The following is a 21,724-nucleotide window of genomic DNA, read 5'->3' on the forward strand; positions in this document are numbered from 1 at the left end:
CCCTTACATGCAAAGTCTGAAGTCCTATACAAGATCTTGTGTAACTATGTGCCCAGATGAGACTAGATATTTTACTGCTGGATTAGGACAAATATGTCTAGGAGATTTTGTGCTGGCCATTTCTAAAGAAGCTTAAGCCACTTACTTAAAATACCTCTGTTTATAAATTATAAATAAAACATTATCCCTCCTCCCCCTCCCAATAAATAGAAGTACAAATTGCATGTACAGCTTGTGCACACAGGCAGAGCTACCTTCTGTGCCTGGAAGTGCTACTGATTCTCTCAGTTCTCTGTGTATTTACAGAGCTGCTTAGTTTATAGCTCCCCTGCTTTTGGGAGCACAAAGCCACAGCACATCCTAACTCCAGCTATACTGTCCTCCTGTCCTTAGAGTAACAGACATTGAAATTACATTATCAAGTAGACCAGAGAACTACAGCTATGAAAGGAATCCCAGTGCCTTGGGCTAAAGTTAAGACCTCCCCAGAGTTACATAAAGAAAACATCCTTATCCAAATGCAAGCAGCTTTGTATTGCAGCCTGAGAGTATCTCAGTATCTCATTCTCCCCTCCTTACACAACTAAAGCACCTGTCACACTTCCTTCAAAAGGAAGCAGAATCCAGGAAAAGTACTATTTTCTTTAAATATTTAAAATACTTAAATTATTTAAAATATTAAAAACATTTTTAAAAAGTTGTAAAAAAATTACTTAAATATTTAAAACATCAAAAACATATTTTAAAAAGTTGTAAAAATATTTGCTTTCATCTAAATGCAGAAGTGGATTTGCACATAAGAGACATTAAGTTATGATACAAAGTGCTCTATCTGCAGAGAGGGAGAGGTAGTATCAACAACAAATGCAATGCATTTTCTGACCTTACATAAAGAAGTGAGACTCAAGTATTTTTTTTTGTTCATTTTTGAGTGCTCATATGAAATCCATAATCTCTTCTGGCAGTTTTCATTAAGTCAGATTTTTTTCTTGTACTTTTAGGTAAATAGCTGCTTTCAAGTTGCTGAGAAAAAAAGTTGCTTTTGTAGTGTTATGTGACCTATGAAAACTGACAGACAGAATCACCACCACTCCCCTTCATCAAGTATTAAAACAATAGTAAAAAGAAGGTGGAACCTTTATCCATTTTGGAATACATCATTCTGTTACAGAAGATTTTAAACAAGGGATTCACCACTGTCAAGCTGAAACACAGAAAATCCCTTTTGTAAATGGAAGCCTTACCTCAGTAAGGAATTTAAGGCAACCCCCACAATGAAGATGCTCAAGTTGTTTTTTTAAATACTAAGCCATAAATAGAATAAATAACACAGTTAAATAAATAAATAAATAGATAGATAGCTGGATTTCTACAGCTCGGCAGAGCGCTCTTTCAGCAGGAGCGTGGGGTTGATATCTTCCATGGCAGTTTTTGAGGTACTAACGTTAATTGTGGTCTTGGTGGGCTCGGGAGGCAGGATGTGGAAGGCAGTGAAGGGACAGCCCTTGACGTTGTTGCAGATGAGCTTCTGCAGGGAGGCCGTGTTGACGATGTCAAAGCCCACCTTGCCCCCGAAGGTGCTGGGCTTCCAGTACTCGGGGGAGCAGATGGCGTTGCCCATCAGCCCCTTCAGGGAGAACGGCGCCCCCATCTCCACCATGGTCTCGCCAAAGATGGCCCCGGGCCGGGGCTTCTCCACCAGCAGGCCTGGGTACAGCTCCATGGCATCGATGTCCCCGTACAGCTCCTCCAGCTCCGCTGCCATCTCTTTTTCTCCTGCAACGAGTAAAAACTGTAAGTGGAAAAATCCCATTTTCTGTGCAAGACTGTCCTGCTCAAGGCCAGTAATGACACTGCAGCACTCTGGGCATTTTTAAACAGTGTCTCTCATTTACTGGGAAGGACGAGGACTGTTACCTGTAAGCTCTTCAAAGGATCGGAACGGTTTCAGCATGAAGCGTTTCCTGTACTCGTTCAAGGACTGGTACCTCATCTGCCTGCTTTGGTCAATGGAGGCCTTTGCCACTTTCTGTACTGCAGCAGGAACGTTCTTCCCACCAGCAACCTGTTCAAGAAAGAGGAAAAGCTGTAAGATCTCCTGATATGAGTCACAAGGAAGTTATGCCTTTCCAGTGATCAGTTTTAAATATCTTTATCCCATTCCCTTGTCCCACCACTGCTCATGCCTGTCAGTTCACCATCAACTTGAGGAAGGACCTACCCTGCCAGCGCTTTGCTTGGAGAAAGATTCAACCATATGGGAGAGTCCATGCTCCAGCATGATGGAGTTGTTGTAGAGGAACTGCTGGAAGGTGTACTCCTGGTCGTGGATGTGGAAGGTGTCAGGCAGCAATGGGTGCCAGTGGTACAGGGTGTTGAACTCGGCTGCGATGCGGTTCTGGTACTGGAACCTCTGGTTGAAGAGCAGCTCAGGGTCAAACTTCAGCTTGAAGTGGTACCCACTCAGGTGCTGCACATAGTCCTCTATAACAATCTTGATTGTCTCTCCTGTTGGACAACGGAACAGGAGATAATGTTGCTTCTCTTCAGTGGCAGGGAAAATACCATTTCTGAACTTTAAAAAAATATACTACAGTGATCAGGACAACAAACACTTTTCTGTAATCTCTTCTAGAAAGCAATTCATGTATTTTGTGTGACTAAGGGGTGGAACAGATCCCAAGAGTTCTAGGCTGTGGGTAGTGAGGTGTTTTCTACAGTCTGTTTTTCCCCTCCCAAGACACAATTCCTTGCACCCTCCACAGAACAGCACACACCAATATTTACACTGTGTTCAGTTATACCATATCTCTAGGATAGAGGGGGGATAATCAAAAAAGTTGATGTCTGAAAGCAAATCTCAGCTTCTGAACTATGCAATACAATTGTCTTGGTTTATGGTTTCAGTTGGGGCAAGGTTTTTTCCAGCTTAGAACACATCACCATTTACATAAGTTGAAATATCACTGGGCACACAATTAGACAGGAGAACTATGCAGTTACATTTTACATAACCTTCTGAACTTTAGACTTAATCACAGCCTTTCTTTTAAAGCATACCTGAGCTGACCCAACCCTAGGGGGAAAAAAAAGCCCCAGATCAGGGAGCCTGAGATCATCCAGCCTCACAGGCTTTCTCTGAGAAAGGAACCTAAACTTCCTATCTTTTCACTGCTTTCAGTTTCGCTTCCCTCAGATGAGAGAATCGAGGGTTGTTGAGTTTTCTTCAGTTCCATCTTCAACAGAGCTGGGGGAAGCTGCACCTCAACATGACCCCAGCGACAGGCCATGAAGGAGCCACTCACACCCCAGATTACAGGATAGCTTCACCCTCACTCCAGCCATGCAGGCTGGAGCTGCACACAGCAGCAGGGGCTCTCACCTATCAGTATGAGCCGGGTGGTCTGGAAGAGCTGCTCATCATCCCAGTCAGGGTGCTGGCTCTTGAGCACGTCGCAGACGCGGTTGTGCTCGCGCAGCCAGATCGTGGCGTACATCATCAGTCCCGGCACCAGCCCAAACACCTCCTGCCCCACAGAGAACTGCAGGTGCTCAGGCACGTGGGGTGGGTACAGCATCTCTGCCTGCGTGTCCCGCACCGTCGGCGGGTACATTTCTCCATCGATCATCTGCGCAAGTGGGAAACAACAGGAGCTGTGAGCTACGATACTTTGGTTAAGTTCTGTCGACTCTCAGCTCTGACTCACACTTTAGATCACCATTCACACAGCACTAATTTAGCAAATCAATGCCATTCAGTAAGAAGGTAGGAATTCTGAGCTAAGACATACCTGGTATTTTAGCTTTCCATCCTTTCGAAGCCTCAGTTTAAGTTGTCTCTCCAGAGTCTCTCCATAGATGTGATTCAAGTCAACCTATAAAATAAGAGCATTTGAGACATGAAGCCAACCTGCATTTTTTGCTATTTTAGGATAAGTCCCACTTCTATGGATACCAATAGGAGTTCACCCCCTAGATGTTTACTTTTTAATTATATTAAGGCTACCTTATAAGTATCATGCACCAATATTTAAGATGAAGCCAAATTATTTCCTGGCAACCGGTGCCATCTCTGCGTAACAGGAGGTTCTTACATCAGCAATTTAAAAGGTCTCTGTTTAAAGTGTCAGCAACTTTTTATTAAGCAGACAGCTTTCCATATATACACACACAGTTTATAGCTTTTGTTTGAACATAGGAGTGACACTTATAGTGAAGAACACTTTGTCCAAAGGATGCCTATCTTGTAGGTAAAGATCTTAAATCCAAGTCTGCTTTTGAAGTCCTTTTTAAACTAAGGCTATTAGCAATACATAGGCAATACTGAAGTGCTGGATAGAGCTCTTTGAAACTGACTGGATATGCACTACATCTAGCATGCTTTAGGTGAAAGCAGACTTTTGGGAACAGGTATTTTAAACAGAACCACTTGTGCAGAGCACACGGTTCTGATCTGGGAAGAGAGGTTGCCAACCACTGGAATTTGGCCTGAGGAACAGTTACAGAAGGGGTAATCCCATGGGATTGTGTGCACAGGTGTTTGTGTCCCCTGGCAACCCACAGGATGCCATTCCAGCCATTCCAGCCACTCAGCAGCTCCCAAAGAGCATGAGCCATGTCCCCAGCTGTCACCGTACCCCATGGCCGAGCGCTCTGGTGAAGGCAGGGCCCCTCTTGTGGTCCGTCTTGAAGAACTGGTGGGTGAAGTGCTGGGCAAAGAATGTGAACATCACGTTTGTGCCCTGCGGGTCGGGAATAAACTTTCTCCTCAGCAAAAACTTCTCCACGATCAGCGTTGAATCCGGAAGCTCTTTCTTACCTGCGGGAGAAACAGACAGTGAGAAACTCAAGAACCCTTTATGCAATACTGAAGTTCATTCCTAACAAAAAAGCTTATGACTTTCAGTGGAATATGATGACAGCAGGATACAAACAAGGGGAATTGCCTACTTTTCTATGCTCACTTTCTTGATTTAATTAGAAATTTCTCAATTCCCTGCTTTTAGCATACAACTCAATAGCAAGAACCAGAATAATATATTTTAGATCTTTAAACAATATATCCAAAACATGGTTATTCCTAAAGTCAGCTACCCTCAAAAATGGCTAGAGACAAGAAGGTCTCATAGGAACTACTATTTATTTTTTCCTCTTAGAAAAGACCAAGCAATCATTACGTGTCTGGTTCATTCCTCACCTTTAACACCCATTGGTGTTGGGCAGTCAAGTCCTACTGGTGGAAGGCTTCTCGTGTAGTAGGAGAGATTGGAATAAGCTTCCCAGGTTTTGTAATTGTAGTCACTATTGTAAGTTGGTGGGCTGTCAATCAAGTGTGATCTTGCTGAAAGACAAATAAATATTTGGTTATTTTTAACTGTACATTTTAATCTCAAAAAGTAAATCACAACGCCAGATCTTTTGCATATATTTGGCAGCAGTAGAAAATTCCACACATATCAGTTACTGATGCTAAATGTGATTACAGTTACTGAATAACAGTACTGGATCCTGGCTGACCAGATGGATCTCTATGAACACGAGCAGTGGCGTGCCAGGTTCATGCCAGCAAAATCCTGGACTCTTGCAGAAAGCAGAATCAAGCTGCACTTCAGCATGCCCGCATCATGCAGAAGTCTTAAATTTTGGTGTTTTAACTTCAGTGCAATTTAGGTTGCTTGGTTTGTAGATAGATCAATTCAGTGCAATATTCCGGAGTAAGCTTTAAGAGGAATGGAAGAGACAATTCACACTTACACGTTAGTACGTATCTCATAATAGCGTCCCGTAAGAAGGGAATGTTGTTGATGATATTCCAGACTCCTTGGAAGTGGGTGAGGATGTAGTGGACAGTGTTTGGTGATGGTTTCAGTGCTACCTTGAGCCACGTGAAGAATTCCGCTGCAAGCAACAATGGGAAGGTTATTATTAATTAGCTGATGGAGAATACCTGCAATGGTGGAATTGGCTCATGCTTCCTTTCCGCGGAGAGGGGTGTGGGACACTCACGTGTGCTGCAGTTCTGCCCGTAGTAGCCTGTCCTGGTGCAGTCACACTCGTAGCGATCCGGCCCAGCGGTCATGCAGACGCCTCTGTTCTGGCAGGGGTTCGAGCAGCAAGGGTTGGCTGCGGGGGAACCAGAGCTCGGGTTAGCATCTCTGCAATACACTCCCACCTTCCCAGGGCTTTACACAGCGAACGAGAATGCCCTGCAGTTTAACGCGGATCAGGGAGGCATCCCAGCGACCATCCATCCACGGTAGCCTCTGGGCTACCGGGCAGCAGCTTTTAACAGCGCAGGAATTCGCCTCTTGTCTGGCCCCTCAGAAGGGGAGACCATCCCTCACAGGCAGCGGGGGCCTGGCACCCGCACACGGCAGGGAAGCGGCAGGAGAGCGAGGAGCAGGAGAAGCAGCGAGGCAGAGCGGGTACTGCGGGGCGGACTCACCGGCGCGGCCGGCGGCCAGCAGCGCGGCCAGCAGGGCCAGGGGCAGCAGCGGCATGACGTGGCTGGACAGGCGGGGCGGGCTCGGCAGCTCCAAGTGCCGGTCCTACTGCACATCCCGTATTTATAGCGTGTGGAGTTCGGCTGAGTCACCAGGCGGAAGAAGGGGAGGGGGGGAATTTCTCCGCTGACACGGCCCGCCCGCCTGGCCTGGCACCGCGCGTTGCAGGTGGGAGCCTGTGGGCGGCTGAGGGGACGCCGCGGGCTCCGGCCGGCGCGGGGCTCCTATTCGCTATTTATTTCATTCATTAGCATTCATTATTCATTTCATTCATTTCATTCGGAGCACTGTGATCACACTCGTGCTGTGAAGCGCCACGAACAGCGGGAAGGAAGGAATGCTGCGGGGAATTTCGTTTTACTTTGAATTCAGGCTTCCCCCACCCCAACTGCACTGTAAACAGTTTTTCCGTCATTTCATGGAGAATACTTTATCTTTTGGTCATAGATTAGCTTTTATTAATCAGAACGCTTTATTACTATTTTTAGTCGCTGTTGCGTGAGGAGCAACAATGAAAGCGGGAGGATGTCATGCTGTTGTGCAACCCCACATTGTGCAGCTGCACTTTCGCCCTCGAGGTCAGCATTAAACACCAAAAACCCATCGTGCCTTCAACAGAGATAGCTTGTGAGCCTGATGGTGTTTGAATTACAAATCCGTGACTTGACAGAAAGTGGATTAGGACCGTTTAAACATAATCTTATTTTTGGCCCCAAAGTCTAATGTGGTCAATGAGTAATTTGTGTACATCAGTAGTAGGTCTTCCTGGATGTTTTGGACTGGTACATGAAAAGCTGCATAATCAAGAGAAGGCAGATAATATTTCTTTATACATTTGCATGCAGAAACCACAGGCTTAAGCAGAGGATGTCAGTCCACCCAACTGAACTGGGGACTACTGGAACCTGTGGCCACATCTTGCTCAATCGTATCAAATGTAAAAAAAGGCGATATTTTGTTTTTGCATAAACCAAATCAATTAATTACGGAATGCTGGTTATTCAGTGGATCAGGCTATGGCATGCACAGCACCAGGGTCTACACACATTTTCCTACATTTCATACGTCCATCTCACACTGATTTTGTTTCATCTCACAAAGTTTTTGTGGATGCTGTCACATGATAAGATTTTACTGCAAACAGCAGGCAAGTGAGACATTTTGTTGAAATAATGTGCATAGGAAAATGTTTCTAGAGTATAGAACCAGCAACATTAAGGGGAAAACTGAAGTAATTGTATGCCACCAATTGCTCCTGAAATGATAAGACAGAGGTAAGTGTGCTGTGATTTAGAGGACCCTGGAGATACAGATAACTGATGATGCTTAAAGTTTTCAAGTATTATAATTAATCAATATGTAAACCAAGAAGCAGGGCAGAACTCCAGGCTTTGGAGAGGATGTTTCCCCTTGGGAAGCAGTACTTCTGCAGCTGGAAAACCAGGCAGTGCCCCCCACCTTCCACCCAATGCTGCATTCGTTGTGATGTGACCTCTCTCGAGTCTGATTTTGGCTGGGGAAGGTCACCTGTGTGACCCTCCGCTGCAGTATAATTGAAGGGATTCTCCAGCTTTCCAAAATAATGAAAAATCAGGGAGATACAATAGCGCTGCTTCTCTGAAGGCTGCCCTTCCCCACTTGATGCTTTGGGATTAGCTCAGGTAAAGAACTGGTTGTATGTTGGAAAGAAAATTTTTTTTAGAAATGAAAGTTTGCTGTGGCAAGATTCGCCACCAGGTGGAGATTTTATGCATCAAGTAAATGCTCTTTTTGTTTTTAGCACATAAACGATCTTTGTTAAGAATTAGTGTTATTTTTCTTTCTGTTACTTGAAGTACCTTTTGGTTCAGGTGAGAGCAGCCTGTGGAACAGAGAACCTTCGTCAACCTCAGCCTTTTTGCGTTCGCTGACATTTCTGGAGGAAATTCCCTGAAGCTGTTCCTGTTTCCGTTTTTGGTTTAACTGCATAGATTCACACCTTTCCAAGGCAAGGGTTCAGGACAGAGGATGCAGTGACCTGTAAGGACTGACATGCTTCAGTAATGCCACCCAAAGAAGGGGAGATGGAGTGGCAACTGGGAAAACATTGTCTCTCAGCACTGGTGCTACTCCATTTCGCGATGGATCAGCTGAACCCAGCTGAATTAGCACTGAATTTATCCTTGAGCCTTTTTTGTGTGTTTGAAGTATTTCCCCTCCCTCTGTGACTGTGGCAATCTCATGTTTTATAGTGCAGTAGTTTTATGGGATGTGATTCAATTTCATCTGCTCTGTGCCCTTTTCCTGCTCTTTTATGACAGAAGGAAACTCAATCTGAAGTTTGCTCTCAGTTTGGATACGTTGCTCCCAAGTCAGACACAGATACAATAACAATCCTGGATGTCCCAAAAATGTTACTGAGAACTGAAGGATCTTCGGGGGAAGTTGGTGTCTTTAAACATCTATTTTGTGCCTTTTGCAGTATGAGAACTCTCTCAACAGAAGGGTTTGGTTATGACATTGCTTTGTGCTTTCTTGGGATCACCCTGGCCAGGCAACTGGGCTCTACTTCTCTGTCTCTTCCTGCTGTGTGCTCATAGAGCACTGAGCACTTGGGTCCCAGTTTCATTGGCACCCTGGAAAAGTACTCATTACCTGGTTTGGAGACAAGGGAAGTTTGCTTATTTTCCCCAGGAAAATTGCAATAAAAAGGTACCTCATTTATGGGGTTTCCAGGCTACGGCAATTTTGGAATTGTTCAGAACACAAATCAATTCCAGGCAAAACTGCATATGAATATAGAGGGTGTGAGAGCTGGGAGCTGGATTGCCTTGCTCTCAGGAGAAATCCCATGGATAGTGATTGGCAAGGAATGTTGGTGCATGGGCTGGGGCTGCTGGCACACACCTGTTCTAGGGGCACCAGGAGCAGGAGGGTGAGCTGGGAGCTCACCTCAGGGGGGTCCCTGTGCACATGAGTGCGGGGAAATGGAGCATATCTTGTTATCCAGATCAGCTTCAGTTGGGGTTATTTTTACTCCTGGAATTGTAATTTTTTAAATGTCCGAAAACATAGGTGGGTGGCGCAAAATCTACATCTGACTTAGGCAAGACCTGAGCAAGTTTGAGACCCCTCTTTTGTTTTCCTTTTTAGAGCAGCTTCCCTTTGGGCTTTAGCTGCTGGAAAACAGTGTAAATCCACAGCTTGTGTTTTATTTGCAAGCCAGTAACAGTTTTGAGGAATGCTTTCCAATATGATAGATTTTATTTTATCTGTAACATCTGCATAGAGTAAGCCCTGCTTAACAAACCCTTTCCAAGCCTCTGTTTTTAATAATGTCTCTGAGTTCTTGTTTTAATTTCCTGGCATTCTTGACAGACCTAGTTCTAAGTTAGAGGCTGTAATGAAACAGGTGAGAAGAGTGACTTTACATCAGATTTACCTGCAGAGATGAGATGTGAAATGAGACACCTGTAAGTGCTGTGTGGTGCCCAGGTTTTTCCCAGGCCTGTTTGCTTTGCAAATTCTTTGCCGGATACCTGTATGATACCATGACTACAGGGCATCTGCACACTGCTTGGAACATGATACACATCAATTTGTTACCAAACCAGAGAGGAAAAGAGCACAACAATTGCTCCATTTTGCTCAGCTTAAATGTGGATCTCCAACCGATCCAAAGCAAGGCTGAGCTCTTTCCTTGTGAGGTGCTCAGACACTGAATCCCCATGATTTTAAATGGAAGGGAATGAATGAAGCCCCTGCAGAAATGGCTTTCAGAACTGTGGGGTTTTTTTGTTCAAATGAAATGGATTAGATGATTCCTTTCCTCATTGGCACTCTTGGTAGTCACAACTTCAGTCCTGCTTGACTAGTTCCTGACAAACAAGCCCTAAATGACTTAAACTCAGCTCAAAGCTCTCTAGGATGACCTTTTTCCAAGTAGCATTGATGAATGGAGGATGAAGCACAACATTTTTATCCTATATGGTAGTTTGAGGCAGAGGCTGACTGAAAATTTCATTCTAACTACAATTGATCCTTTTTTTTTTAAGTCACCAGACTTTAAATTCCTTTTTATGGTGAAGGGGAGGGCCATAAGCACAAGCTATTAACGTAAGATTTTGGCAGCCACACTCTGGATTAGTGGCTACTTCACTTCAGATAATTTTTCAGAGACTTTGCTTGGATGCACTCATCGATGGGATTTTTTTTTTTCTATATAAGCTGTACCTCTTAAAATGGAAAATATTCTTCATTGTTTCTTGACTGAAGGAAAGGGTATTTTCTTTATTGGCAATTGTTATTGGGAATTATTACCAAAGTTAAGCTGTGAACTTGCCCGCTCCCGTGATCCTGGGATTTGCAGAGCCCCTGTTTTTCCCCACGCAGTCTCCATGTGTTTCTGATGTGGACATTTGATCACAGGCAGCTCTGAAATACGTCATGAGATTTTGTAACTGCCTTACATAAAGAAACGTCAGCTGACATTTTATCTGCTTTTGGTCACCGGCTGCAACTCACATTAAGGTAATTGCTTCTGCTGTGCCATTTTTAGAAAGCATTGTATATTGAAGTGCTATATTTCTGTGGGAAACCTGACAGAAAACCCTCCTTAGAAAGATTTCCAAATACTTCCCTCCTCAATGCGGATGCTGGAATTTTCTTTTAGCAACTTCCTGCTTAACTTTTAGTGAAATCTGTCATCCCGCCTCATGCTCTTTTGTTGTGCAAATGCAATCATGTGGAATTTTCCTTTGCTTCAAGCATATGGACATTAAACTGGATAAGGGAAACTGAAGTAGGTTTTGCTGAGTGGAAAATTGTTTCAGTATAATGCTTTGTAACATAAAACATGCCTTTGGGTACTGAAGTTTATTTAGCTTTATTCATTAACCCCATTTTCATTCAGTTTAAAGAAAGGAAACATTACTTCTGCAAATAAGACTTTTTTTTTTCTACAAGAGCATTTACCAGATTGGTTTACAACGGTGCAAAACCTGCTGTTCCACCCAGTAAGCTCTGCTCTGCTGGGTTTTGTAAGGTTGTCTGTGAATTCATGGTTTCATGGAATCACAAAATCCCAGGACTGTTTGGGTTGGAAGGGATCTTAAAGCCCATGCAATTCCATGCAAGAACACCTTCCACTAGTCCAGGTTGCTCCAAGCCCATCCAGCCTGGCCTGGGACACTGCCAGGCATCCAAGAGCAGCCACAGGTTCTCTGGGCATCCTGTGCCAGGGCCTCCCCACCCTCAATATCCTTCCCAAGATCCCATCTGACCCTGCCCTCTGGCAGTGGGAAGCCATCCCCTGTGTCCTGTCCCTCCATCCCTTGTCCCAAATCTCCCTCCAGCTCTCCTGGAGCCCCTTTAGGCACTGGAAAGGGCTCCAAGGTCTCCCCAGAGCAATGACATCCAGTGCTTTGAGAAGGGGGAAGCTTCACTCTGAAGCTCCTTGTTGTGACCCTTCCCTTGGTGCCCACAGGTACCCCTGGGCTCTTCCCTGGGGCCTAGAGGGGATTCAAATATTTATACTGAGACACTGAGTTCCTTAAAACTGACTCTAGCTCTTCCCAGCTGGAGGCTGGAGGAGTCATCTAGTGTCAGCCACAGAAGAATGTTCCGTGACACAGCTCCCATGGCTGCCCTTGGGATGGACAGTGCCCACACAAATTATGGCTATGGCTTGCAGCAGGGTGGGGAGGCTCCTGGAGCAGGCTCTGCCCACTGCAGCATACCCAAGCTCCCAAGGCTCCTCTCTACTTATCTTCACTTCCGGAATTAAATCAGGACTGTTTTCCAATAGCTTGTCACTTTGCCACGCTTCCAACATACCCTTACAATTAAAAACAAATAGGAAGAAATGAAGAAATAAAAGGGATGAAATGATATTGAATGATTACTGGTGAGGGAAAAGGACTCGGCGACCAGATTAAAATTGTGCCCCATGATCCTTTTCCATAACAGGCCTCCAGAAACTCAAATTATTTGTAGTTACCAGTGGAATTGGAAGCACTTGAAGAAATACTCTGAGTTCAGCTACTCAGGTCAGAACAAGACCAAGACAATGTACACCTCAGGAGAGAAAAACTGGAGAAATTCCTGCTTTATTCAAAGTAAAATTAGATGATTGGGAAGGAGACATCACATCATATTGTGTCTTGCCAAGACATATGACTCTAAGCAAAAGCAGATCATCTGGAAATTGCTCAAATGCTTTTGTACTTTTTGAGATGGCCAATTATGCAATGGCATAAAAACCTGGCTGGCTCACTGGGCTTAAAATCCAGCCTCCAAAGAAACTGTGCCCTGGAGATGCTCATCAGGAGATAAAACCTCGCTGGCTTTGACTCCTCTCCCTAGAATATATAGTTAGGGAAAATGTATAATGATCAAAGTTACAAAAATAGAAAATAATTAAGGATCTACAAGCCCTGCAGTGGCTGTAATAGCTCAGACCCACTGCCCAGAGATTTTATATCTGCCAGGAAAAACATCCCATATCTCTTTTTGGTGCTGGAGCTGTGTCAGTCATCCCTCTTCAGGAGCACCGTTTTTATTGTTGCTATTTGGATGTCTTGGGGAGCCTGAAACCAGCCAGGTGCCCCATGTGCCTGCAGAAAGAGCAACTGAGGATCACAGGACCCTTAAGGCTGGAAAAGATCTTGGAGACCATACACTCTAACCATGATTCCCAAGGGAACGTGTTCTCATTCAAGAGTGTTTGTTCCAGGAACTGAAGTGTCCAGGTTAGGGACTAACTCATGTCTGGTTGAATTACTTTTAGAAGTGAAGTGTGTGAATTTATGGTTCTTATTATTGTTCTTCACACAACTCATCCTATATAATGAATTTTGATGGTGTTTCTTTGTGGAGAAGTTGTAAATTTGGTTTAATATTGACATGTCTCTCTTGTACTATTTTTCTGTTTATCCAGAGGCAGTCCTGACTATACTTTGGGATTTATTTATCATCCTGACCCCCGGTGTAGAGAAGATAAATCATACAAGCCCAACAGAAAACAATCAGCTTGTCTGGTTTCTAAGCCATGGAAACTCTGTGCTGGTTGCTTCTCTGTGCGCTGCTTGGAGGGAGTTCATTAAGTAAATGAAGGCTTTGCAGCGTTCTGGTGGTGTGTGTTATTTTGGGGTTTCGTTTTGATGGCATTCTTCCAGGGATTGTTTTGGAGAGAGTTGCCAGCAACCTAGGGCCAGTGGGCTGGAGACCAGGTTAAGGTAGAAATAGCAGGGTTTGTGTCACCAGCACAGAGCTGCGTCTGGGCAGCTAATTTTGGGCTAGTGCTTCTCTGTGGCATCGGCAGTTCCTGTGTGTGGCTTGTTCCAGCCATCACAAAGGCTGTCATGGATTTGGGACAGACCATCAGTGGGAATCACAACTCCCTGCTCCTCCAGGAGCTTTTCTGTGCCTGCGGCTCCGTAAGGGGTCCAGCTCTTCCCGGGGAAAGAACACCTGACTGTCTGCAGCGCCTGTGTTTCCTCTTGAATAGATTTCTGTGGGAAGAGCCAGAGCTGCCGTGCAAACTGCTCCCCGTGGCTCCTCTCACCGCTCTCCTGGACTCCATGACCTGGGATCATCCAGGGTCGGGCCCGTGTGGGGTGGCTGGGAATAGAAGTGTGGATGTGGCAAGAGAGACCCTGTGAACTTCTACTCGCTGAACTTGTGTGAAAGGTTGCAGCTCCTGCCCAGATCCACTAAACACGGATTGTTCCACACAGAATCATTCTGAAGTGTTGCACTTAGCTCCTGGGGATTTTAAATGTTGATAGACTTTCCAGAGGGTAGGAAAGAGGGGAAATATTTACACGTTTAAGTATATTTCAAGTATATTTGTTATACTTGAGCAATAGGAATGCTGGGGACTTTACCCAAGGCTCCTTTCTCCCCGCTCTGCAGCACTAATGAATGTAAATGAGTAAAGGCAGGACTGTGAGCAATGCTGAGTGGGGGAAAAGCCCCCAACAAATGCAAAGCAGAGCAGGAATCACCAGGTAACCACATTACATCCTTTTCTGTGTGCTGCACCTACTGGGCATGAAATATTTTCATATCAGGTGATTTGTTACCTGCTCCAAAACAAGTCTCTGCAGCCCCATGGAGATTTACATTGCAATGATTTGGATGCTCTACTTATCATTGGGCTGGAATATTTTAGTGATTGCCAATTACCTGGAAGTCCTCTTCAGCACAAGGTAGTGCAAGATCAGTATGAAGTAAAGAACTTACGCACAGCATCAGAATCGGGACAGTTAAAATGTTTATGGTGGACAGGAGTGAGACAAGCCTGCTTGCAGAACTCCTCAGGTCCAATGGTTTCATATCCTGCTGGATAACACTTACCTAACTTGGAAGCACTTCCTATGCAAAAAACCCTAAACGACTTCAGGCTTGCAGTCATCAAAAATTGTGTTGATTGAAGTAATATGTTTCATTCCATATCCCAAGGCTGTTTGTATTTCATCCAGGTGAACATTTCAAAACATTCCCTTCCCAGGTGTTCTGATTCCAACTTAATTAGGAGGGTGATTTTAATTTTACTCTTTCTCAGCTGTTCCATTTTGCTCTGATGCTTAACCAAAATATTAATAAAGACTTCACGTTCCTGTGCATTAAAATCTGCTTTTCCACCTGATATAGCTCTGTCCTTATCTTAAGGTGAATCTTTTTCACTTGCTTTGAATTTCACATTTCATATAGCCATTTTAACCTTCTTTTTAAATCACCAGTATCTGGAATCAGTCCTGGTTTTGGGATGGAGTGCTCATTCCTGAGCTGTAATGCCTGTTGTACCTGGGATCAGGCATTCATGAACAGGAGCACTTCTAGAGAACATCTTTAAATACCATCACCCTGGGTGTATCCATACCCATTTCCAGGTGTGCAATAGTATATTTGAAGCTTGTAGCAAACGATGTGTTCCACATTTGCATAATTTTTCTTTAAAATGCAATGTTTTTTCCTTGAGGATATGCAAAGTGCTTTGTTTTGACAAGAGCTGAAATTATTTTAGTCCAGCCTGGTAAAGGCCCTTTCCATGCAGCTGGGGTGGATTAGAAATGTGACTTCCTAGAGAGGTTTTAGAATCACAGACTCACTGAGGTTGGAAAAGACCTCGAGGATTATGCAGTCCAATCTGTGACCAATCACCAGAGCTAGACCAGAGCACTCAGCCCAACAAGGCCTTGTCAGCCAGACCAGAGCCCTGAGTGCCACATCCAGTCATTCCTTGAACACCTCCAGGGATGGGGACTGGGCAGCCCCTGCCAGTGCCTGCCCACCCACAATTTTGAGTTAGTAAACCTGCTGGGTCCTGTGGCTAGAGGGAGATGCGTATAAAAACCTCTGGAGGAAAAAAAAAAAAAAAAGGAAAAGAACCTTTATTTTGCTACACTCAAAACTTAAAGGTAATAATTAACATGAAGGTCACCAAGGCTAAAATAAATATTTTGTTTAGTTACTGAATAAAGTACCATTAGGCAAATGAGATGACAAATTTGAATTGACGTGTATCCTAAAATAATCCACACAAATTTTGCAGGAGTGATAGCTACTGCTGTCGTTCTTTGAGGTCACACCTCCTCCTTTTATCCATATGACGTAATGTGGGCTGGGAGCTGTTTGAGCCTTGTTTGCCTTCCTGTTAAAGGAGCTGTTCAGCTCCCTGAGGTTCTCAGAAACCCCTGAAACCTCCTAAAAAATGTTTGGGGGATTATGAGGAGCTGCAAGCTCTGGAACACCAGGCTATCCCTGTGCCACTGGGATCGTGTGTTCAGCTCAGAGACTGGATTTAAGGAATAATGGGCATGGCTAGGTGATTATTTTTGGCTTCATGTTGTTCTTCTGTTTGAACAGAGAATAAAGATGAAAACGTAGCAAGGGCAAAAAGAATCATCTATCTTTAGGTTCTCACTCCCATTGTCTTCCTACTTGGTTGTGAAAAAGGAAAAATGTTGGTTTACAAAATGTTTACCAACTGAAAATTCCCAGCAAGTTGCTCTCAGCTGGGTGTGGACACACATATGATTCAGTCAATTTTTAGAACTCCAGAATGGTTTAGGTTGGGAAGGACCTTAAGGCCCATCCAGTTCCTCCCCCTGCTGCTTCCACTTTCCCAGGTTGTTCCAAGCCCCATTCAGCCTGGCCTTGGACATTTCCAGGGATGGGAGTCCACAACCTTTTCCTGATGGTGAGAGCGTGCAGGACATGGATAGTGATGTACATTACGTACCTGTTCTATCTCCTCTCCCTGACTCTGCCCTCAGCCATTCTCCTGGCCAGGTTTCCAGTATTTATGATCTTCACTAGATAAATATGTGTAAGGCATAATAAAATTAATTTAAACAGAAAATTGTAAATAAGAAAAAAAATTAAACAAATCAACATTTTTGGGAGAGAACACAGAATTTATCCACACGTCTGATGAAATAGTGACTCTTTTTGGGCTGGAAAGGTGGAGCCAAAATAAGGGTTTACAAAGGACTTTGATTTAATCCTGTCTGGTGAATATCTACATTGCAAGTGGCACAACTTTGTGCCCATGCTTTAATGCACAGAATTATGATGAGGAAAAATGGACTCTGATGTGCTCAGCTCTAAAGAACCATGCATCTCTGTGAGGATGAAAAAATAGGAATTAATACAAGTGGGACCCTACTGGAAAAGTTTTAGGAATAGCTGAACGTGGGGAGAATTGAATGGGAGGTTTAAGCTGCTGACACAAGCCCCAGAACAAAGATCACTGTGTTACAGATTTTCCTGTGATGCCTCTGGTGCTCTTCCAACACGTGACCCGCCTCATTCAGAGAAGGGTGAGGACCCATCTATGTATTTCCAGACACCAACCATATATATTTATGTTCTCCCTTATGCTCAAAGATAATCACTTAATGAGATATGTATTCTTAAGAGCAAACCCATTGCTGTCTTTGATATTAATGGCATTATTGATCATATGAATGTTCTCAAATCTTCACCTAATCCCAGTTTCAATGCTTCTATATTTGTGACCAATTTTCTCACTTCTTCTGACAGAACATGGGGAAAATATAGGGTTTTATTTAAAAGAAAGCATAATATTAGGAAGTGAATAATTATTTGTTTTGCATGTTTCTAGTGCATTACAAATGTCCATGTTTACACTTTTAAAGGGAGGCAGTACGTTATCACCTTAAGCTTTATCCAAGATATCCCCAGAGAAATAAACAAGTAAATTAGTTCTTCCAGAGCTGGGATAGGAAGGGTGACTTTGAGATTAAAATTAGGCTTTTGCCATTAGCTTCATGTGCAGCCTGGTGGGAATTGTTTACGTTCCTGTGCCAAACCCCCAAGTGTAAGAGCAGAGGAACAGGACTGGTTTCTCACCTCTGCCTTGTCCCCTGGACAGGGGCACACTTTGGAATTCTTATTGAATTCACCATACCTGGGAAGCAGGAGCAGTGGGAGCCTGTGTCACAAAGTGCAAATAGTCTTGCCAACAAGATGGATGGAGGCTTGTGAGTGCAAATTCTGGTCACCAGGTGTGATCATTGGATTGGCCCTCCTTATGCATTTCAATTAAGAGAAATTTCCAGGTCACTCCATGCATGCTGAGGAGGGGTCTGCAAATGAATTGTCTTGTACTCATGTTTGTTCAGGTCCATCCATGCTCAGCCCCAGTTTATTGGGTTTCCAGACATGAATCCATGACCCCTTCCTTCCAGGATGACTCTTGCCCATGTGCTCTCAGTTGCTTGGCATGTTGTTGGTGGAGCATGACCTAAATTTTCTCCAAGTCAGCCTATTTCCAGCTGAAGTTTTAGGATCCTGATCCCATTTATTGATCCCTAACCATCCACCAAATGTCTCTCTCCTAGAGAGAGACATGTTTTAGCTGTATCTTGTGCCTCTTTTAGCAAAACCAACCACACAGTGGCATTTGTGTCTTAAGTTTGTTCCTGTCACTATCCAAAAGATCAAATTTCTCAGTCCTTCCAGCAAGCAGAGACACAGGATTGGCTGAGCAGGATCACAGCTGTGAGTTTCAAAATAAATCAGCAGATAAATCATCTGAGAAGAGCAGAGAATTAGGGCTGATAATTCAGTCAAGTTGCTTTTTCACAGAGGGAGGAGTTTCACAGTTGAAGACCTGTGAAAATACCCAAGAATTGCAGCTTTTGATTAACATTAACAAGGTGAAATTAAACCTGGAATCAACAAGGATGCAGTGACATTGCTGTACAGAAGAGCATCTGGCTGCCAGAGAGCAATGAGCGTCCTGGTGGAAAGCATCATTCCTAATCTTCCAGCTTTCTTGGCAGCAATTTTTACCTTAAGAGTAGAGAGGCCCTGCCAAAGGTTGCCCAGAGAAGCTGTGGCTGCCCCTGGATCCCTGGAAGTGTTTAAGGCCAGGTTGGATGGAGCTTGGAGCAACCTGGGTGAGTGGAAGTTGTCCGTGCTCAAGGAGAGAGTGGAACTGGATGGGCTTTAAGGTCCCTTCCAAGCCAAACCATTCTGGGATTCTGTGAATTTGCTAAACCTGAGCATGTCCAGTTGTATAGAGGAAACTTCAGCTGGTTAGTATTTCTCCTTTGGTTTCTTTTGCCTTTCATGGTTGGCAGAAATGGATATTACTCCAGTTTGATGCAGATTGTGTTTGCATTGCTTTTTGTGCCTGTTTGTGGCTCATGCCATCCTGGACAGATACATTTATATAGATACAGAGTGTGTGGAGGTATGTTTGTGTATGTGGCACAAACCACATAAACCTTTTACTGACAGGGTTTTCTGAGAGCCCACTGTGAACAATTTATTTGGTGTGTTTGAAGCTACAGACTTAATTCCAATCTGGCTAAGAAATCTATAGCATGTGCTTTTAGAGACGTCTGACTGTAGATAAAATTTTGGATAAAATGTAGATAAAGTCTTACTTAACCACTATAGGAACTTTCAGTCAAGTTGATTTAGGGGTAGACTATTTCAAGCCCCTAAACCAAGTGAATGACATGAATGCAGAGACTTTGTGTGGTGCTGATGGGCTCAGAATTTCACCATGCTCTGTGCACCCTGTTTGCACCAGGGGCCTGTTGCATGCAAAGAAGGTAAAATTAACAATGGCAGATGGAATTCCTGGTCTTCCTTCTCACCCTTTCTCCTGCATTCCCATCCAATTATTTGGATGGGGAAAAGATGGGGATATTGGTCTAATTTGGGGAAGGAGTTGAAGTCTGTGTGCCAGGCACAATAATAGAGATTGCATAACTGCAGTAAAATCACAGAGCTGTTCTGAGTTCTGTCAGAGTTGGCATGGAGTAGGAGCAGAGTCCTTTGCTAGAACAAACAGTTCCCAAGTCAGTCTCAGTGCAGGGATCCCCTCCTTGGGATCCTTTCAGTTTTGTGGAGCTTTTAGAACTGTGTTGAGTTTAAGCTGGAAATAATTTCTGTCAGGGTAAGAGCAGTTAGTTTTTTCTACCTAATCTTTCCTTGCTAATGGCCCTCTGTGTCTGCTGGACTACTTGGGATTTTTCTGAGCGCTGTTAACCTGGATTTATGACCTAAGCTCAGTTAGAACTGCAAGCACTGGGACCTTCAAGAATATTAGAATTGCTGCTCAGTTCTTGGAAACAATAAAGCATCTGGATGTTTTACACTGAAGGATAAAAATTTCAAAAATAAAAGGTCTGAATCCAAGATACATTTTTAGGACTTCAAAAGTGAATCAAACTTTCAAAACTTCAGATGTTTTGTTCAAGCTTGGGCTAAAAATGACTCTATACCCAGGAAAAGTAATGCGCCCCTTCAAAATTCCAACATCAGTTCATAGCAGAGTTTTACAAAACTACTGGCTGAAGGGATGACAGCTTAGCACAAAACAGAGTTTGAGTGAAGCATTGTCAAAAGCGAGAAAAATGAAATTCTGCCATCTCAAGTGCAAAACTCCAGCAGGCTGATAATGGGTTGATCAGCAGTAAATTAAAGATGCTCAATAATTATGTTTTCCTTACAGTAGTAACTTCCCAGTTATTAGGAAGTTAACCCAGTATGATTTTGAGGTTGGTCCCATCCCGTACCAGAGTGGGATTGTAATGGTTTTTAGTGCAATTCCACCTAGAGCCTGTCATTCCCTTCTGAGTAGAGAAGAGCTGGAAAAAGTTCAGACCCAGAAATAAACCAGGTAAATGCCTGGAAGGCTGGAGTTCTGAGAGGGTAATAAAATATACAAGGTAAATATATGGCACAACTTGGCTCCATGACAGTTCACCTTCTATGGACACACTGGTTGGGGAAAGAAGAGTTTCAGGTGTCTTTAAAAATAGCAGACAAAGTAATGGAGGAAATATTCATCTGGATTACAGGGGACGGAATCCTTAGAAAACAGTCTTGCAGATCATCCCATTCTCTCTCTGAGAAACGATGGAAACATTGGAGGGTGCTGAGCAGCACGTGAGGAATGGGGAGGAGGTGGCCTGGTAGCAAGAAGCACAAAGCACAAAGCAGGCACAAGCTGCTTTGTGAGAGGCAGGAGAGAGGGTGAAAAGCCCTGTCCTGTTCCCTCCTCACCCAGCCACGCTGCACCAGTCCCCCCAGCGCTGTGCTGGGAGTGGCTGCTGGAGGACAGCATCCTGCCGAGCAGCTGGGGCTGTTCCATGTGCCAGAGCCTCTCCAAGCACAGCTGCTCTGAGGGCTTTATCTCAGCGCCTGAGAATCCCTCCAGCCTGCCTGGAACACACATTCCATCCCCATGACAGTGGGATTTAGGTAGCAGGACACACTTTAATTGCCTTTCTCATGTCACTGGTAGCAGAGAGCTGTGATATGAGAGCTTGAGTTCAGGGCTGGCCTGGGAGCAGAGCAGGACATGTCCATTCAGAGGAGCCAGAGCAAGGAATGCCCATTGCCTACAGTGACACCAATTAACTGGGGAGTCATGCCCTGGCAGGAGCCAGCCTGGGAGAGCTGGGGGTGCTCACCTGGGGAGACCTCAGAGCCCCTTCCACCCCCAAAAGGGGCTCCAGGAGAACTGGAGAGGGACTTGGGACAAGGGATGGAGGGACAGGACGAGAGGCTTCCCACTGCCAGAGGGCAGGGTTAGATGGAATATTGGGAAGGAATAGTTCCCTGTGAGGGTGTTGTTATTTTCATATCTTTGCCTGAGAGCCTCCTTAATTTCAAAATGATAGTAATTCAGAGGGAAGGTGGTTATATTTCTCCATTCCAAGGGAGGGTCCTGCCTTCCTTAGCAGGCATCT

The 21,724-nt window shown here is 44.3% G+C and overlaps 2 protein-coding genes across 5 annotated transcripts in view; one reads left to right on the forward strand and one right to left on the reverse strand.

Moving 5' to 3' along the window:
• Positions 1–767: 767 nt before the first annotated feature.
• On the reverse strand, positions 768–6,532 carry PTGS2 (prostaglandin-endoperoxide synthase 2). Its single transcript, XM_033067810.1, has 10 exons — positions 6,446–6,532; positions 6,007–6,123; positions 5,755–5,898; positions 5,198–5,341; positions 4,638–4,819; positions 3,792–3,875; positions 3,383–3,629; positions 2,222–2,508; positions 1,918–2,065; positions 768–1,776 (listed from the first exon to the last, which is right to left on the reverse strand). Exons 1-10 carry the CDS (start codon positions 6,498–6,500, stop codon positions 1,370–1,372), a joined length of 1,815 nt encoding a protein of 604 aa, XP_032923701.1. The 5' UTR covers positions 6,501–6,532; the 3' UTR covers positions 768–1,369.
• The window catches only part of PLA2G4A (phospholipase A2 group IVA), a 94,485-nt gene continuing 79,281 nt past the window's right edge, over positions 6,521–21,724 (forward strand). Inside the window, exons 1-2 of one of the 4 annotated variants that reach the window (XM_033067801.1) lie at positions 6,521–6,671; positions 6,992–7,777. The gene's annotated coding sequence lies outside the window, so the exon portion shown is untranslated. The other 3 variants (XM_033067806.2, XM_033067802.1, XM_033067808.1) reach the window with 3 other exon arrangements.

The sequence above is a fragment of the Catharus ustulatus genome, chromosome 9, assembly GCF_009819885.2.
Source record: "Catharus ustulatus isolate bCatUst1 chromosome 9, bCatUst1.pri.v2, whole genome shotgun sequence".
Lineage (NCBI taxonomy): Eukaryota > Metazoa > Chordata > Aves > Passeriformes > Turdidae > Catharus > Catharus ustulatus.

Excerpts from the sequence above, each read along its gene's own strand:
- PTGS2 (XM_033067810.1), bottom strand. The coding sequence starts at position 6,500 with ATGCCGCTGCTGCCCCTGGCCCTGCTGGCCGCGCTGCTGGCCGCCGGC. Across the intron at positions 6,124-6,445 it reads GCTGGCCGCCGGCCGCGCCG|CCAACCCTTGCTGCTCGAAC; the intron begins GTGAGTCCGCCC and ends GTTCCCCCGCAG. Across the intron at positions 3,630-3,791 it reads ATGGAAAGCTAAAATACCAG|ATGATCGATGGAGAAATGTA; the intron begins GTATGTCTTAGC and ends CCACTTGCGCAG.